The sequence below is a fragment of the Sinohyriopsis cumingii genome, chromosome 1, assembly GCF_028554795.1.
Source record: "Sinohyriopsis cumingii isolate HCF-2022 chromosome 1, ASM2855479v2, whole genome shotgun sequence".
Lineage (NCBI taxonomy): Eukaryota > Metazoa > Mollusca > Bivalvia > Unionida > Unionidae > Sinohyriopsis > Sinohyriopsis cumingii.
This window is the reverse complement of record NC_142961.1, coordinates 48,309,812-48,323,936: the sequence shown is the minus strand read 5'-3', so window position 1 is coordinate 48,323,936 and position 14,125 is coordinate 48,309,812. Positions and strand designations below refer to the sequence as shown.

General features: G+C 35.5%; 1 protein-coding gene across 2 annotated transcripts; it reads right to left on the bottom strand.

Annotated features, from left to right (window-relative positions):
* Positions 1-5,255: 5,255 nt before the first annotated feature.
* Positions 5,256-13,854, bottom strand: LOC149806823 (uncharacterized). Of its 2 annotated transcripts, none has more exons than XM_089958159.1 (2): positions 13,552-13,854; positions 5,256-9,301 (listed from the first exon to the last, which is right to left on the bottom strand). In XM_089958159.1, the coding sequence occupies exon 2, from the start codon at positions 9,220-9,222 to the stop codon at positions 8,335-8,337; it is 888 nt and encodes a 295-aa protein (XP_089814285.1). In that variant the 5' UTR covers positions 9,223-9,301; positions 13,552-13,854; the 3' UTR covers positions 5,256-8,334. The 2 variants fall into 2 exon arrangements, with proteins under 2 accessions (XP_089814285.1, XP_089814291.1); XM_089958165.1 differs by lacking the exon at positions 13,552-13,854 and adding an exon at positions 13,003-13,278.
* Positions 13,855-14,125: the final 271 nt, after the last annotated feature.

Below are 14,125 nucleotides of genomic sequence, written 5' to 3'. Positions count from 1 at the left end.
ATGTTTTGGGCTCTAATAAATAGTAACAAAAGAAAGAGTGAAAACAACAAGCTTTGAAAAATTTAACAAATAATTTATTTCCCTGGAAAAACACCGTAAAAATGGAGAGAAAAAAGAACTTAACAGTTTTAAGAATAAAATCCAAAAATAATCCACGAATTAAATTTTAGAAGTCCCAGTAATGAAATGTTCTAATAAATTCAAGTCCGATGAAAAATCCAAAATGAAAGGCGATAACGTTTACTGTAGTCAGTATGGTGATGTAGCATCTACATTTCTTTGTTTATTTACAAACACTATTCCGGTAATTGAATTTACGAATAAAATTTAAAGAAAAGTCTTTGTCCAAGAATTCTGTATGAGCTCTCAAATATTTCTAGGAAAATGAATCTTTTAGAATCCAAATAATTTGAATTAAAAAAAATATATAACTTCAAACTGATCACAACAAAAGGAACACCTTTACGTCGCAGTGTTTAGAAGTCCGACTCAAGAAAATTCTATATAGACATCGGTATAAAACCTGAATACTGCGCAAAACAGATCAGGGTCAATTCACCAGAATTTCAAGAACATCATTGAAGCTATTTATGTCTTAAGGCACATAGTCCCAGTCAGCCTCGATTTCACTATTATCAATCCCACATTACGAATAAATAATTTTAAAAAAAGAAGTTGTTTGCTTGATTCTCAATCAAGGTCAGGAACTAGGTCAGCATAAGATACAAAGTTCGGTATTTACGATTAAACAGGTCAAACTAATTTCTGGAAAATATCAAATTCGGAGTAGACAAATTACATTACGTTGACATGTAATGAAATTAAAAATAGAAAGATTTTAAAACTTACAAACAATTAAATTAAATCAAATATAAATTAAATAAACATTACAGATGCCTCAAAATTAACACTCGGACAAAGGTGCTTTTCAAGCCTTTCTTGTATTGAGAATGTTGAAGCCTTGTTCTCTAAATGGTGTTTTTGGCCTGCTTACTCTTGAATATCTCTTCTGCAACTGCTGAACATAAAAAGAAAATTTAACAAATATATGGATTGTTTATTATCAAACCGATGAATGGGAAATGGATAACAGTATAATTTAAACCAATAAAGATTAGATTTTTGGAAAGGTAACAGCAGCTCTCCATTCTTTAAAACATTTTTCCAACTGAGAAACTACTTTATGAAGGAACATTGTCAAGGTTTGCAAATTTAAATGTTTTGGGGAATGGGAAGCAAATAAATTGATGATTTAATTTTCAGTTTCACTAAAATCAAAAGCATCCAGCATTTAGATCCAGAAACAAGAATCTGCAATTATTCCAGCATTTAGATCCAGAAAACAAGAATGAGCAAGTATTTGCAGTGGAATGCAGTTCACTGCACACAATCAATGCCTAATGCAATCATAATATCAAAGAACAGTATGTTATATGCTGTCCATTCAGTATGTATTCGCAGCGTGGTGGCCGATACATTCAAACTAGAGCAAGATAACGTTCTTTTCTGCATGTTAATTAATGTTTTACTATAGCAGTTGGAGACTTCTAAATTTGTATAGAGGCAGGCTGGGTGATTGCTGATAACCTTCTGGCATATCATGGGGCTCGTTACAAGTAATTCGAATTAATATTCAACTGAAAAGGGAGAAGAGTAAGAACAAGAAATATTAGTGTAACGATTAGGTCATGTCAACACTTAAAACACAGGAGCTTCCATGGGTCTCACTCTATGGGCTCCAAAAGAAGTTCATCCCACAGCCCACTTCTCTACGCAAACACACCCCCTTGGCCAGAAAGATAATTATCTGCCAATAATTAGACTTTGTTTACAAATACATTGGGGGGGGGGGGGGCAAGGGATATTCCTTGAGATGAACAACCACTGAGCTTGAATGTCAGGGTCACAGAGGGTTTCAGTTTTATGTGTGTTGCCAATGGTTAATTGTGTTTGGATCTGGCATTATTGGCATGAATAAATTAGCATCAATCAAAGTAAAGGTATAAATATTGATACTGGTGAGGGGATCAAATTTCAAGGTCACTGTGATCCGTTTCTTATATTTTGGGGGGAAATGTTTTATTATCTTCCTATGGATATATGCTAAACTTCTAACAAGATTTGCTAGTGTATATGGTGCATCCTAGGGAACGATGGTTCCATGCGTCAAATGTCAAGTTCCCAGGATAAATGGTTGGTTGCTGTTTTGGGGATTTAAAAAAAAAAAAAAGACCTGCATGAAGGGAGATAACTTCTGTTCCATAAATTGATATATCCATATATGGATTGTTAACAGATTTGTAACAGAGGAATCGAGTATCTAAGGTCAAGGTCTCAACGTTTTGTTATGTGTTGCTAAGGTTGCAGAGACATTGTTGTAGACGAGACTACGGATTTAGGAGTAGTTGTTGTACAATTTGAATCATTCAAGATGGTAATATTTATTTAAACTCGAATGGAAAAACACAGAAGATAGAACATTTTAAAAGTTAAAAATCACTATCAAATGCAACCATTTTCGAATTAATGGAAAAATTGGTATTAAAGCTAAGGGTCTTGCGTTAAGACTGCAAACGGCAAATTAAAATGGCGTATAATTTCAGCGAATTAGAAATGAAAACGGGTACCAGCAAATAATACCGAGATGTAAATATTTTTTGCAGCGTTACCACGCAAAGGAAGACTATTAATTTCACTAATAACATAATAAGAACTAGAAATTTCGAGAAAAATATATTTACAAAATTCCAGCTATAAAGCTCTTCTTAGTGTTTTATTTTTTCAGTGACCTTAAGGGGTTTCAATACAACACAGCTTCTGCTGCGAAACAATGCGCACTTCTCTCTGCATTCAAACAATGCGCACGTCTATCTGCATTCAAACAATGCGCATTTCTCTCTGCATTCAAACAATGCGAACTTCTCTCTGCATTTAAACAATGCGCACGTCTCTCTGCCTTCAAACAATGCTCACTTCTCTCTGCATTCAAACAATGCGCATTTCACTCTGCATTTAAACAATGCGCACTTCTCTCTGCATTCAAACAATGCGCACTTCTCTCTGCATTCAAACAATGCGCACGTCTCTCTGGATTCAAACATTGCGCACTTTTCTCTGCATTCAAACAATGCGCACTTCTTTCTGCGTTTAAACAATGCGCACTTCTCTCTGCATTCTCTCTGCATTCAAACAGTGCGCACTTCTCTCTGCATTCTCTCTGCATTTAAACAATGCGCACTTCTCTCTGCATTCAAATAATGCGCACTTCTCTCTGCATTTAAGTAAGATAATCTGCATTTAAAGAAATCGATTTAAGAACATCGGTAAAAATAGAACAACAATTTAAAGTATCAACAGTTTTTATAGTATCTTCCCGTAATTCATCCATCATTTTATATCTTTTAGTTACCGGAGATAATTATTGAAAAGAACCGCACAAAAAGACTTGAAATTCAGTGTTTTGAAATGATTGAGTTTGAGAAAACGATTTCAACCACGATGCAAATCTTTCTTAGATTATCCATCTGTATATTCGCAAATTTATTGAAAACTCTTGATAATAAGAGAAAATACGTTGTCAGACCGTCATACCCGGGCCCAGCAACGTGGAATGAATTGCCCACTGAACTTAAACACAAAGACACAGTGATCACATTCAAGAGTGCTCTTAAAACTCACTTATTTCGACTACAAGAACAAACTTAAAGACCTAATAATGTTTCCTATCTTAAATATTCTCAGCATGTTTTTTATGTTTTCTAATTTCATGGTGTTTGTTTTTGTAATCATATCATTATATGTTTTTTTATATATCTTATTGGTGTTGTCTAATGTTGTAAAGCGCTTAGAACTTCTAAAGATTAGGCGCTATACAAAGTCCTCATTATTATTATTATTATTATTATTATTATTATTATTATATAATGCCGGGTGTGGGACACATACAGAGTGGCTGTTAACAGATGTAGGAAGACCTAATAAATGTGTTCATGACTAAACAATTTCTTTCAAGTTTGATTTTCCTTGGATTATTACTTTTATTTTTGATGTCAAGTAACAATATACTTTAATATCTTTTAGCATGCAATCGAATGATTACAAATCTATTGTTAGTGTAATACAAAATAGTAATATATTGACATTATTGTCCGTAACGTCTAAAAATAAAATTTGAGATTTATTGACCAGTGAAACACTTAGTAACTTTTGGCGTACTGACTTTACAGGACCAATTGGGGAGGGGGGAGCTGGACGATTTTGTTCTTTTTCGTTACCCACCACACCCAAAATTAAGTGGTTGATCACTTCGACACCAACAAACTGGTATAAACTTGAATACAGACTGATTACAGTGTGACCATGAACTTTGACCTTGCCATTTCAGATATTCTTTATTTAAACCGTATTTGTCTTGGATGCCAAGATCAATGGAAGTACACCCAATATTTCTTTGGAACCCACCATGAAGGTACATGATATCATTATCTTACAATTTGGAGCAATGACCTCTACGGCTTTGTCATATATGTCCACCGCCTCAAGAACTATTCTTCCATCATGTTCTGCATAATGTAAAGTCGATCAGCATACAGAAAACAAAATTACTGCTTCAGATATCATATGACCCGTCACCATCTTGACCAATGATACCAATCGATTAGCCCTTTGTTCTGCTCCAATAGTTAGTCTCTGTGTTCAGGATACATGTCTGCACAATCATAATATTTATGAAAATTAAAAAAAATTCCGCCTTTTAACACTTATGGCAAATGTGACATTTTAAAAATTCCATTTTATCACGTGTGCACTCTTTGTGTCATATTCTGCCCATATTTGTTCCCGCTGTTTATTGTAATTCTATTTCCCTTTTTTTTATAATCCTCTTTCTTAAAGAGCTGGTCTATATTATTGGCGTTTTGTATAAAGGATAGACACCCCACCCCTATCCCCATTCTCATGTCGTTTCAGTGACAATTAGTCTTGATCACTGTAATTGTTGTTGTTGTTATAGTGTTTAAAGACATTTTTCAGCACACGATAGGCTATACATGGCGGCCAGTATTACTGGTGGAGGAAGAACCCTGAAAAACCCAGGGAAGAACCACCGACCCACGAGAAGCTACTGGCAGGCTTTCCCACGTACCCACGCTTGCCTGATCACTGTAATTAGCCATCTGTGTACTTGACGCACTTTAAAAGTCATGTCATTTTTTTTCTTTAAATATAGAGTACATAAATAAAACAAGACTTGAAAGCTGATAGCAAATATTTTAATAATTGTAACAACCTGTCATAATAACAATCTTACTATCTCATTCCCTCAGCAACATTGTATTTATGGCAGCATATATCTTTCTATGCCGTTCACCAGATATGAATAAATAAATAATGGAAGAGCTATCACAAATTCATTGCAAGATCTTTGTTCTTTCACACACACACACACACACACACACACACACACACACACACACACACGTATATATATACTTACCTACCGGCCTACCTAGCTACACACACCGTACAATATAACTAAAACAATTTAAATACTTGTTTACAATAACATAAAAAAGAATATCGTAAATATTGATAAACACACACATACAAACACATGCGTACGTACATACATACATACGTAAGTACGTTACATACATACACACACACACACACACACACACACATACATACATACATACAAAGCCCAACACTGCTCATGACGGATATACATAATGTTACAATAAATAAATGTATATTAAAAGTATACACAAACTTTCTGCCAAAGAAAATAAATGCACACTGGTTATTGTTTCAGAAAGGACTGTTTTGTTTTGTTTGTCTTTTAATTCTTGGTCACTAAATCTAAATTTAATTGTATATTTTATTGTCAACAATGCTGATGACAAATTTATAACAAGATCTCTCTTTGATTCCATGGAGGAGCTATCAATCCGATGTCCATCAATGACTCCTCTTTCGTAATTTTGGACGAAATGATAGTTATCGTGAGAGGTGTGGTTTTCGTGTTCCTGTTATAGCCCTGCGCAGTTGCGTGGCCTTAATTTTTGGGAGGTTATTCTGTAAAGTAGTTACATTTAGTGCCACTACGCTGTAGTAAAGTCTTATGCCGGTTTTCTGCTAAATTTCATATTATATATCACTCAGATAATTATTAAATGAATAAAACCTATGTTTTGTATCTTATATTACCAAATTTTAAAACTAGTTTTAAAAAAAGAAAGAAAGAAAAAATGGTGGACAGTTAATACACTCATCCGGTTTCATGTACATAAGTCAGTTAATAAAGAAATACGGTTCGTATATTCCGTAAATATACTGAACAGTTCTATATCTCTAAGCTTTTCACACTTTGGTGAAAGTTTATGACACAAGATCTCCAAGCTTTTCACACTTTGGTGAAAGTTTGTGACACAAGAACGATTTTGCTAACTGAGATATAGAAAGAATTAACAAGCAATATGACTTAATGATAGATAAAATTGATCCTCTAAAATAATATACAGTATATCAAATTTATATTTATTTATTTTTAAAAAAGACAAGAAGTATTTGTTTCCAACTGTGAGTTTAGGCTAATCACGATATCAATCACTTCAAATCAATTAAACGTACCTCACTTATCGAAACTGTTATGACATATTTGACTTCAAATGTAATTATAAACAAAAAGGAGGTTATTTTATTGTAATTTGCTTAATATTAAACGAAGATATATTGTTTCTGCAACCCAAGCCTTCCCAATGTACAATATGTCATGTGAAAGGCTCCTACTGATCAATGTGTATTTGCTAATTTTCAAAAGTAATAATCAATATTAGAGATGCCGTGAAGTTCACTGATGTTAAGATTTACAACTTAAAAACAAATGTACAACAAATGCAACACACGTCGTTTAACTACGACCTCACTATTTGTTCACTCTACACAGCCCGAGGTGAGGTACCTAATGTGAGAAAATTTTGAAAGGTAATCACAGTAGTGGTTATATGTATACATTTTATATTAATATACAATTCTATAATCTAATTTGCACTATTCTAAATATATACGTTAAGTTATTGCGGGATATATATTCCGGGTTACGTCTTTACCTTGGCCAAGTTCGGTCTTCATTAGTTGCTATGCGCGTGAATTAGCATTACACGAGTTAAGGTTCTTGGGATTTTTAGCCGCTAATTGAGTTTTGTAGTGGTTGAAAGTTAGAATCCTTGATATTACACTTTAACATATGAAAGTTGCAACTAATCTTTTACGACAATGCAAATTGCAAAACAATAATACGGTATCAATACCTCTACCTCTATCTTCCAAAGTACTATGTTTCTTTTTTTTTAAAATGAATTTTTAAACAATGTTCTCAATAATTCCAGCATAGCTTCATATAAAGTTGTCTTATTTTGCTGTTGGTGTTGTTGTTGTTGTTCTTTGAACATCAAGACCCAAAACTGAACACCAAACTGCATATCATCATAAAAGAATGTTAGTTTGCTTTTTGTTCTCTCTCTCTCTCTCTCTCTCTCTCTCTCTCTCTCATGTTTCAGAGTCTGACATTGTTGATTCTTTGTCTAGAGGCATGAATAAGTAAATAACAATATAACTTCTTATATACTATCTGATTTATACGGAATTAGAACCGTATTAAATTTATTTCTTTTATAACAAATGTAAAGAGGCACACCCTTTTTTTTAGCACTAAGGGTTAAACTCTTCTGGGACTATCATATACCAGAGTATCTTTGAAATCATGATGGTTCCTGTGCGAAAGAAGCTGCTCTCTCTGTCTGTCTGTCTCTCTGTCTCTCTCTCTCTCTCTCTCGTAGCCTCTATTCTAAGCATAGACTTACATACGAGGACATACGTGTTCCTCTTGTATTATATGCATAGCACCAAACTGTTCAACTATACCGATGCCTTTTCAGTACAGGGGTTAGTTACATACAAAATATCGTCTTTGAAAAGATCAGCGAATGGATCAACCCCAAGAATAGATGTCACTCTAATCCTTGACTGTCTTGAGAGACTTAATGATGTGTCCACCTGGGATTAGAAGGGCATTCAATTTCCCAACAATCCACGCTGCTATTAAGAACGGTTATAATTTCCGTTCTGAGTAATTATTGTATAACACTGATCGGTAAAAGAAAAAAAAAATATCCTGGCTGGAAAGAAAATTTAATTTCCCCCTATTCCCCAATAATAAAGTAAATAACAAGTTAGTGGTCGGTCCATAGCTAACGTGTAATTACCAAGCAACATATTAATCATAAGCTGTTGCAATTAAGAAATTTCTAAAGGAAACACCAACACCATACGGAATCAACTGTAGTTGTCGTCTGTATCCACACTCTCCGCGAATTTAAATCGTTCCAGCTTTCCCATGGCCTCGTCAAACCTGGAATCTGCATCTACAATAGTACTTTTTATATACTGGTGAGAGACGGGCGTTATATTATCAAAATGCTCATAAACAAGCGTGGATCTGTTAAACTCCGGGTTTAAATAGTTAGTCGCATATGGCAGTGGCTGATAGGCCATCCAGGGCTGTTCACGTGACGTCACTGCAGCCACTACCACTGGGTCAGGCAGTGGTTTTTCAGGATAATCATTGTCAAACATGCTTTTCGTCTTCTGTTGGGGCTGTGACGATTTCTGAGTTATGTGCGGCATTTTCTCCCTCTCAGGGTGACTAGGAAAGCCCAGAAGTGATCTGACATTTTCTCTATTCCGCATTGTGCAGCACGGGCAGGATGAAAGGCTCGTGCCCTCGTACACGGGTATAATGTGTCCGTATCGTGCATAATGTAAATAGTCCGCCACGAGTCCATCGACGAGCGTGTCATTCACATGTTGAGGATCCATTGAGATAAAAGATTTCTTTTTTTCTGGGTCACCGGGTGGTTGAGGGTTTTCTGGCCTGAAGTCAGTTTTTGGCAAAGGTCTCACGTGCAGTGTAGGCTTATTTTTAACTGGGGATGTATCAGTCACTCTAGGAGTGGCTCTTCTTGGAGTAGCTTTGGGACTTACATGAAAAGAACCCTCCTCACTTATAGGTGGTAGCTTCTTCAGTTTTGATTTAGAAACGGTGTATTTAAATTTCCCGTTTTGCATACTTGGTGTAGCTGGTTTCACAGACACACTACTTCCGAAATTTTCTTTCCTCCTTTGATCATTGGGATCAAACCCCAGCAGTCGGCGAAGAGACATTTTCGTGGACAACGATGATGGATGCTGCCACTGGGATTACAAAAACTGAGGAGAAAATCCACCCGAAAATTTTTACATTCTGAAAGGAAAAATAGAGAACTAAAAGATTATTTCAACGAGACGTCATATTGAAACGAAACCTATATTTGAACAAAAATGTGAAGACAAAAATTGCTTTTCATTAGAGAAAATACAGTAGTAATAATGTATACATGCATGAGGTTTGCCATATTTTTCTGAAGAAGTCCAAAGTAACCGGCTCGTATTAAATGAGTTGAGAATATGCTAAATGCATGCCCACTCCACGTCCACTGTTATAGAAACAACGATCGTCGATTTATTACTTTACCTCTTTTTGACACTTGCAAATCCAATCTCGAGTTGCCTGATAAGACATGTTAAATACACATGCTATTGTATTTACATAACATTACACGGCACACTTTATACAAATGCAATCTGATTTGAAGCACGTGCGTTAATTCAATAAGAAGCTTTTCAGCGAATCAATTATTTTGCAAATATCTTTCTCCTTGGCTCCTTTGTGCGAATTTATTTCCATTAAATTACAAAATAGCTATAAAAAAATAGGATATATAAATGTGAGCAGGCAGATGCATACAGGAATTAAACAAACCATCGCTCAAATAGAAAAAGGATATCGAGTCTTGTATAGGTGTTTGAGGGATACGGCAGTGTCACCACAATAAAGTGAAGAAAAACATAATAAATAAATAATTGTATAAAATCAACAAATTCTCAGCAAAAATCTACAAATTGAAAGATCTTAAATTCTAGGCCCGAAATCTATTGTTGGACATACTTCAGAGTATATGGGGAATTTTTATCTTTTCTTTATCAGAATGTTTGTGGGTTTTCTTTTTAATTGTTGCCTAACATTATTTATATGTAATATAGATTAAACATATAGTCAACCTTAACAACTTGTTTCAAGATTTAATATTGTAAAAAAAAATTACAAACGCGCTAAGGAAAATAAATTTAATTCAAAAGAAATTTTACAAATCGAAAGAAATCCAACAAATTACTGACTACTCCACCAGGCACCCAGTTACAAATCTGGAGTTTCTGGAAATATTTACATATGTGGTCACCCTGACAAGAAATGTTTCTCCTCTTTACTTTGGATTGATTTGGTTTTGTGGAGTTTACCGCTATTTTGAGACCGCTCCAATGTCTAAGCGATTCGAGCGTCCGCCTCGGATGCGGGAATTCGTGGGTTCGAACCCTGGCCTAGTCATACCAAAGACTTTTAAAAATGGTATTAGCAGCTACCTGGCTGGGTGCTCAGCATCAAAAGGTTAGTATTAGGACTAGTCGGTCTGGGGACATGATGCCCTAGCGCTAGACATCACTAGAAACTGCCAAACTGCAGACATCGTAGCGATATGAGTGAATTTGTTTTTTAAAGCTACGTAAAAAATCCAAATCACACATCACAAACACCATTTTTTTTAGTAATCATACATGGCGGTCAGTATATTTGGGATAGGAATATTCCAGGAAGAACCACCGATCCACAGGAAATTAACTGGCACGCTTTTTCATATATAACCACGTTGATAGAGTCGACATTCGAACTCACGCGAACAGAGGTGAGATGTATGAAGTGATTTGGATGTTTTCATATTAGGTGGTGTTTTTTTTCCTTCTTTTTCAAGATATATTTATAATAAAATTTAAGGAATATGGATTATTCGGTGGTACCTCCTCCGACTCCCTGCCGGATTCACCATCCAGCACATCGATTCACATCATTAAATCCTTCATGTGAAGAAAAATGATACCATGTTATATATATATATATATATATATATATATATATATATATATATATATATATATATATATATATATATATATATATATAAACATACGATATAATTTTAATCTATTTTGGATCTGTTCTGAAAGCCCTCTTTGCTGTAACCCTATTTCAGTATCGTTAAAAATTATTTAGATTTTGGGGAAATTTAAGCAAACATTTATGAACAGAGAAATACAAAGACTGTTTACAAAGACATGAATATTGTCATATATCTTCACCTCCTTTTGATAAATATGGATGTACAATTTAAGTACAACTAAATGGCGAAGTGGATCGATCTAATGCATGCGTTGACGTATAAAACATATAATCATGTACAAAACTTGCTGACTCATTCGTTTTAATTTTACCATTTACTTAGTGTACAAGCTGTAAACCTCGTTATCAAATTGTGATCGAATTGATTACGATCCAGTAGAAACATTACTTAATTTTTATTCATGTATATATTCCTGGATCGATGAAACAGTACTAAATTAACTCAGCTTTCGATTGCCATTCAGTGTTTTCCTTTTCATATTAAGTCAGTTAATTACTTTCAGCCAAAAACTGGCCATCGACAGATTCGACCCTTGCTATACATGCTTGATAAATAGGAGGATCCGTTAGCACGGTCCCTTTATCGGTCTTTCTTTTCTTCTTCTTTTAACCTATTCCAAGAAATCAGACTATCAGAGACAATTCATTAATGACGACGCATGTTGACGCGTTGGAGGGGGAGCAATGGCGGTGCAAGAACCGGGGGTGGGGTGGGGGATGGGCTGGCCAGCGGGCGCCAGTCGGAAGAAGGGGTTAGTCAGAAGCATATTTGTTTACAGCTGAAATTTTCATCGTTTTCACATCATTCCCATTAGAGTAACGGGTGCGATTCTTCAAGAATCTTGTAAGGGATGGAGTGGGTGGACTGTCATTAAAAAAATATTCTCTATAGCCGCCTCAGGTTTTTGGTAAAATCTGATACACACGTATCCTTGATTTTGAACGAGATGTTTCAAACTTAACATTCTGTATCATCTGTTCATTGTACCTTCCTCAACATCTTTACTTTCGAATTCTCCCTCATGTCCATGATGCAACATTAAATTAAGATAGTGTCGGTACATATGGATTTGTGTGTGTGTGTGTGTGTGTGTGATTTGGACTTTTTAACGTAGCTTTTATATAAAAAAAATTCAGTCATATCGCTAGGATGTCTGCAGTGTGGCAATTTATAGTGATGTCAAGCACTGGGGCATCATGACGCAGACATGTAGCACGATGTCCCACCCAGTCAAATTATCCTGACACCAGGCCGACCAGTACTAACACTAACTTCTTAATGCTGAGCGCCCAGCGAGGCAACTGTTAGTACAAGTTTTAGGAGTCTTTGATATGACTCATCCTTGTATCGCACCCGCGACCTCCCGCATCCGAAGCGTGCCCTCTAACCACTAGACAGCACAATACTGATTAAATGGTGCCTTTAAAAGTAACATGTTCAAATGAAAGGGTAAATAATGCCTGAGTTTATCTAAGTAAGTATGTACGCGCCGAAATAGTTACTTGTGTTGGATGGTTTCTTTATAGGCACTATCGGCATATTGTTGGCTATGACATGCCGAGGAAATGGGACCCGAGTGCTTTACGCTTGAACCAGGAATATATACATATACACGAATAAAAATTAAGTAAAGTTTCTTCTGGAACGTAGCCAGTTCGATCACAATTTGATAGCGAGGTCAAAAAATAGGATTCCATGTATTAAGGGGCAGTATACCTGGGCAGGTATCGAACCGACGAACCTTGGTTTAAGAGTCCAACGCTCAACGGGGCTGCCCTGTATGTATATAGATGGTCAATAAATGAACGGAGAGATAGATTGGTTAGGATAGTATAGGATTAAAAAAAGCCAAACAAACAAACAATGTGGATGAATGGAAATGAGGGCTTACCAGATCATCCATGGTTGTCGTTTTCTTAATATCAATAATGTTCTCTGGATGTAGAATGATTTTAACTATACAAATTTCTGAGTGTTGAAATATCTATATCTAAAGTCATACAATGTATTAACTACGCTTAACGTAACTAACTACCAGCACAATATGCATGCAGATAGCACAGATCCACAATGCACTCGTATATACTTGTGCCAACATTAAATCGCACGTTAGTCAAACAGGATTTTGTTATCAAGAGAAAGTTACGATCATACACGGTTGTGCAGCAGTATAAACCCCTTTGAAGCGCGTCCTAATACTTCGTATCCATGTTGTAATAGAAGATAACATGTACCTGACAAGTGTAGAACAGGCACAAATTAGTACGGTCGAGGTGTAGAGCAGGTATAAAGCATTACGGTCGCAGAGTGGCATGACAAATTACATTGTAGACATACGATATTATTCATATACTTATGAAATAATAAACGTACAACAGTTGTGGTTAATATTAACAAAGCCTTAGTCGAACTCGACTAAGTAAACAAAGTAAATACTTACATGATTGTCGTGGCACTACAATCAAACGACTTATTATTGGATCTGTATCCTCTAATAAGTTTTCTTAAACCTGAGGGGATGAAATAAAGAGGATTACAGAAAACTCTAATACACATTTTGTGACGATTTCCTTCTGCTACGTGCCCAAAACAACGGCCATGTTTGATTGAATGTAGTTAGGACACCAACGGTAAATTTAAAGTTGCTCGACATTTCACCTTACATACTGACTAATGAACAGGTCGCGCTTGGCTGAATTACAAAGACAACTATAAAATCTTTTGAAGTAGCGTACTCAAAACACTATCGTTTGGTGTGTATGACAAATAAAACTGTTCAGATAACGGTATTGAAAATAGTTTACTTAACGTTCTGCCCGTATAGTAATAGAATTGTCAATATAGACGATTAGAATGAATTTGGATTTGGGCGGTTAAAGCAAGTTAGAAATGGGCCTCAAATTTATCAGAGATTGAAAGGGATTTATCAGACCTGATTTTAATGCACAGTTTGGTAAATGGATCTTGCAACTAAGCTACCACATACCGACGATATTCGTCACTGTATAACGCGC

Bases quoted from the DNA above. Each gene is read 5' to 3' on its own strand.
- LOC149806823 (XM_089958159.1), bottom strand. From the start codon at position 9,222: ATGTCTCTTCGCCGACTGCTGGGGTTTGATCCCAATGATCAAAGGAGG.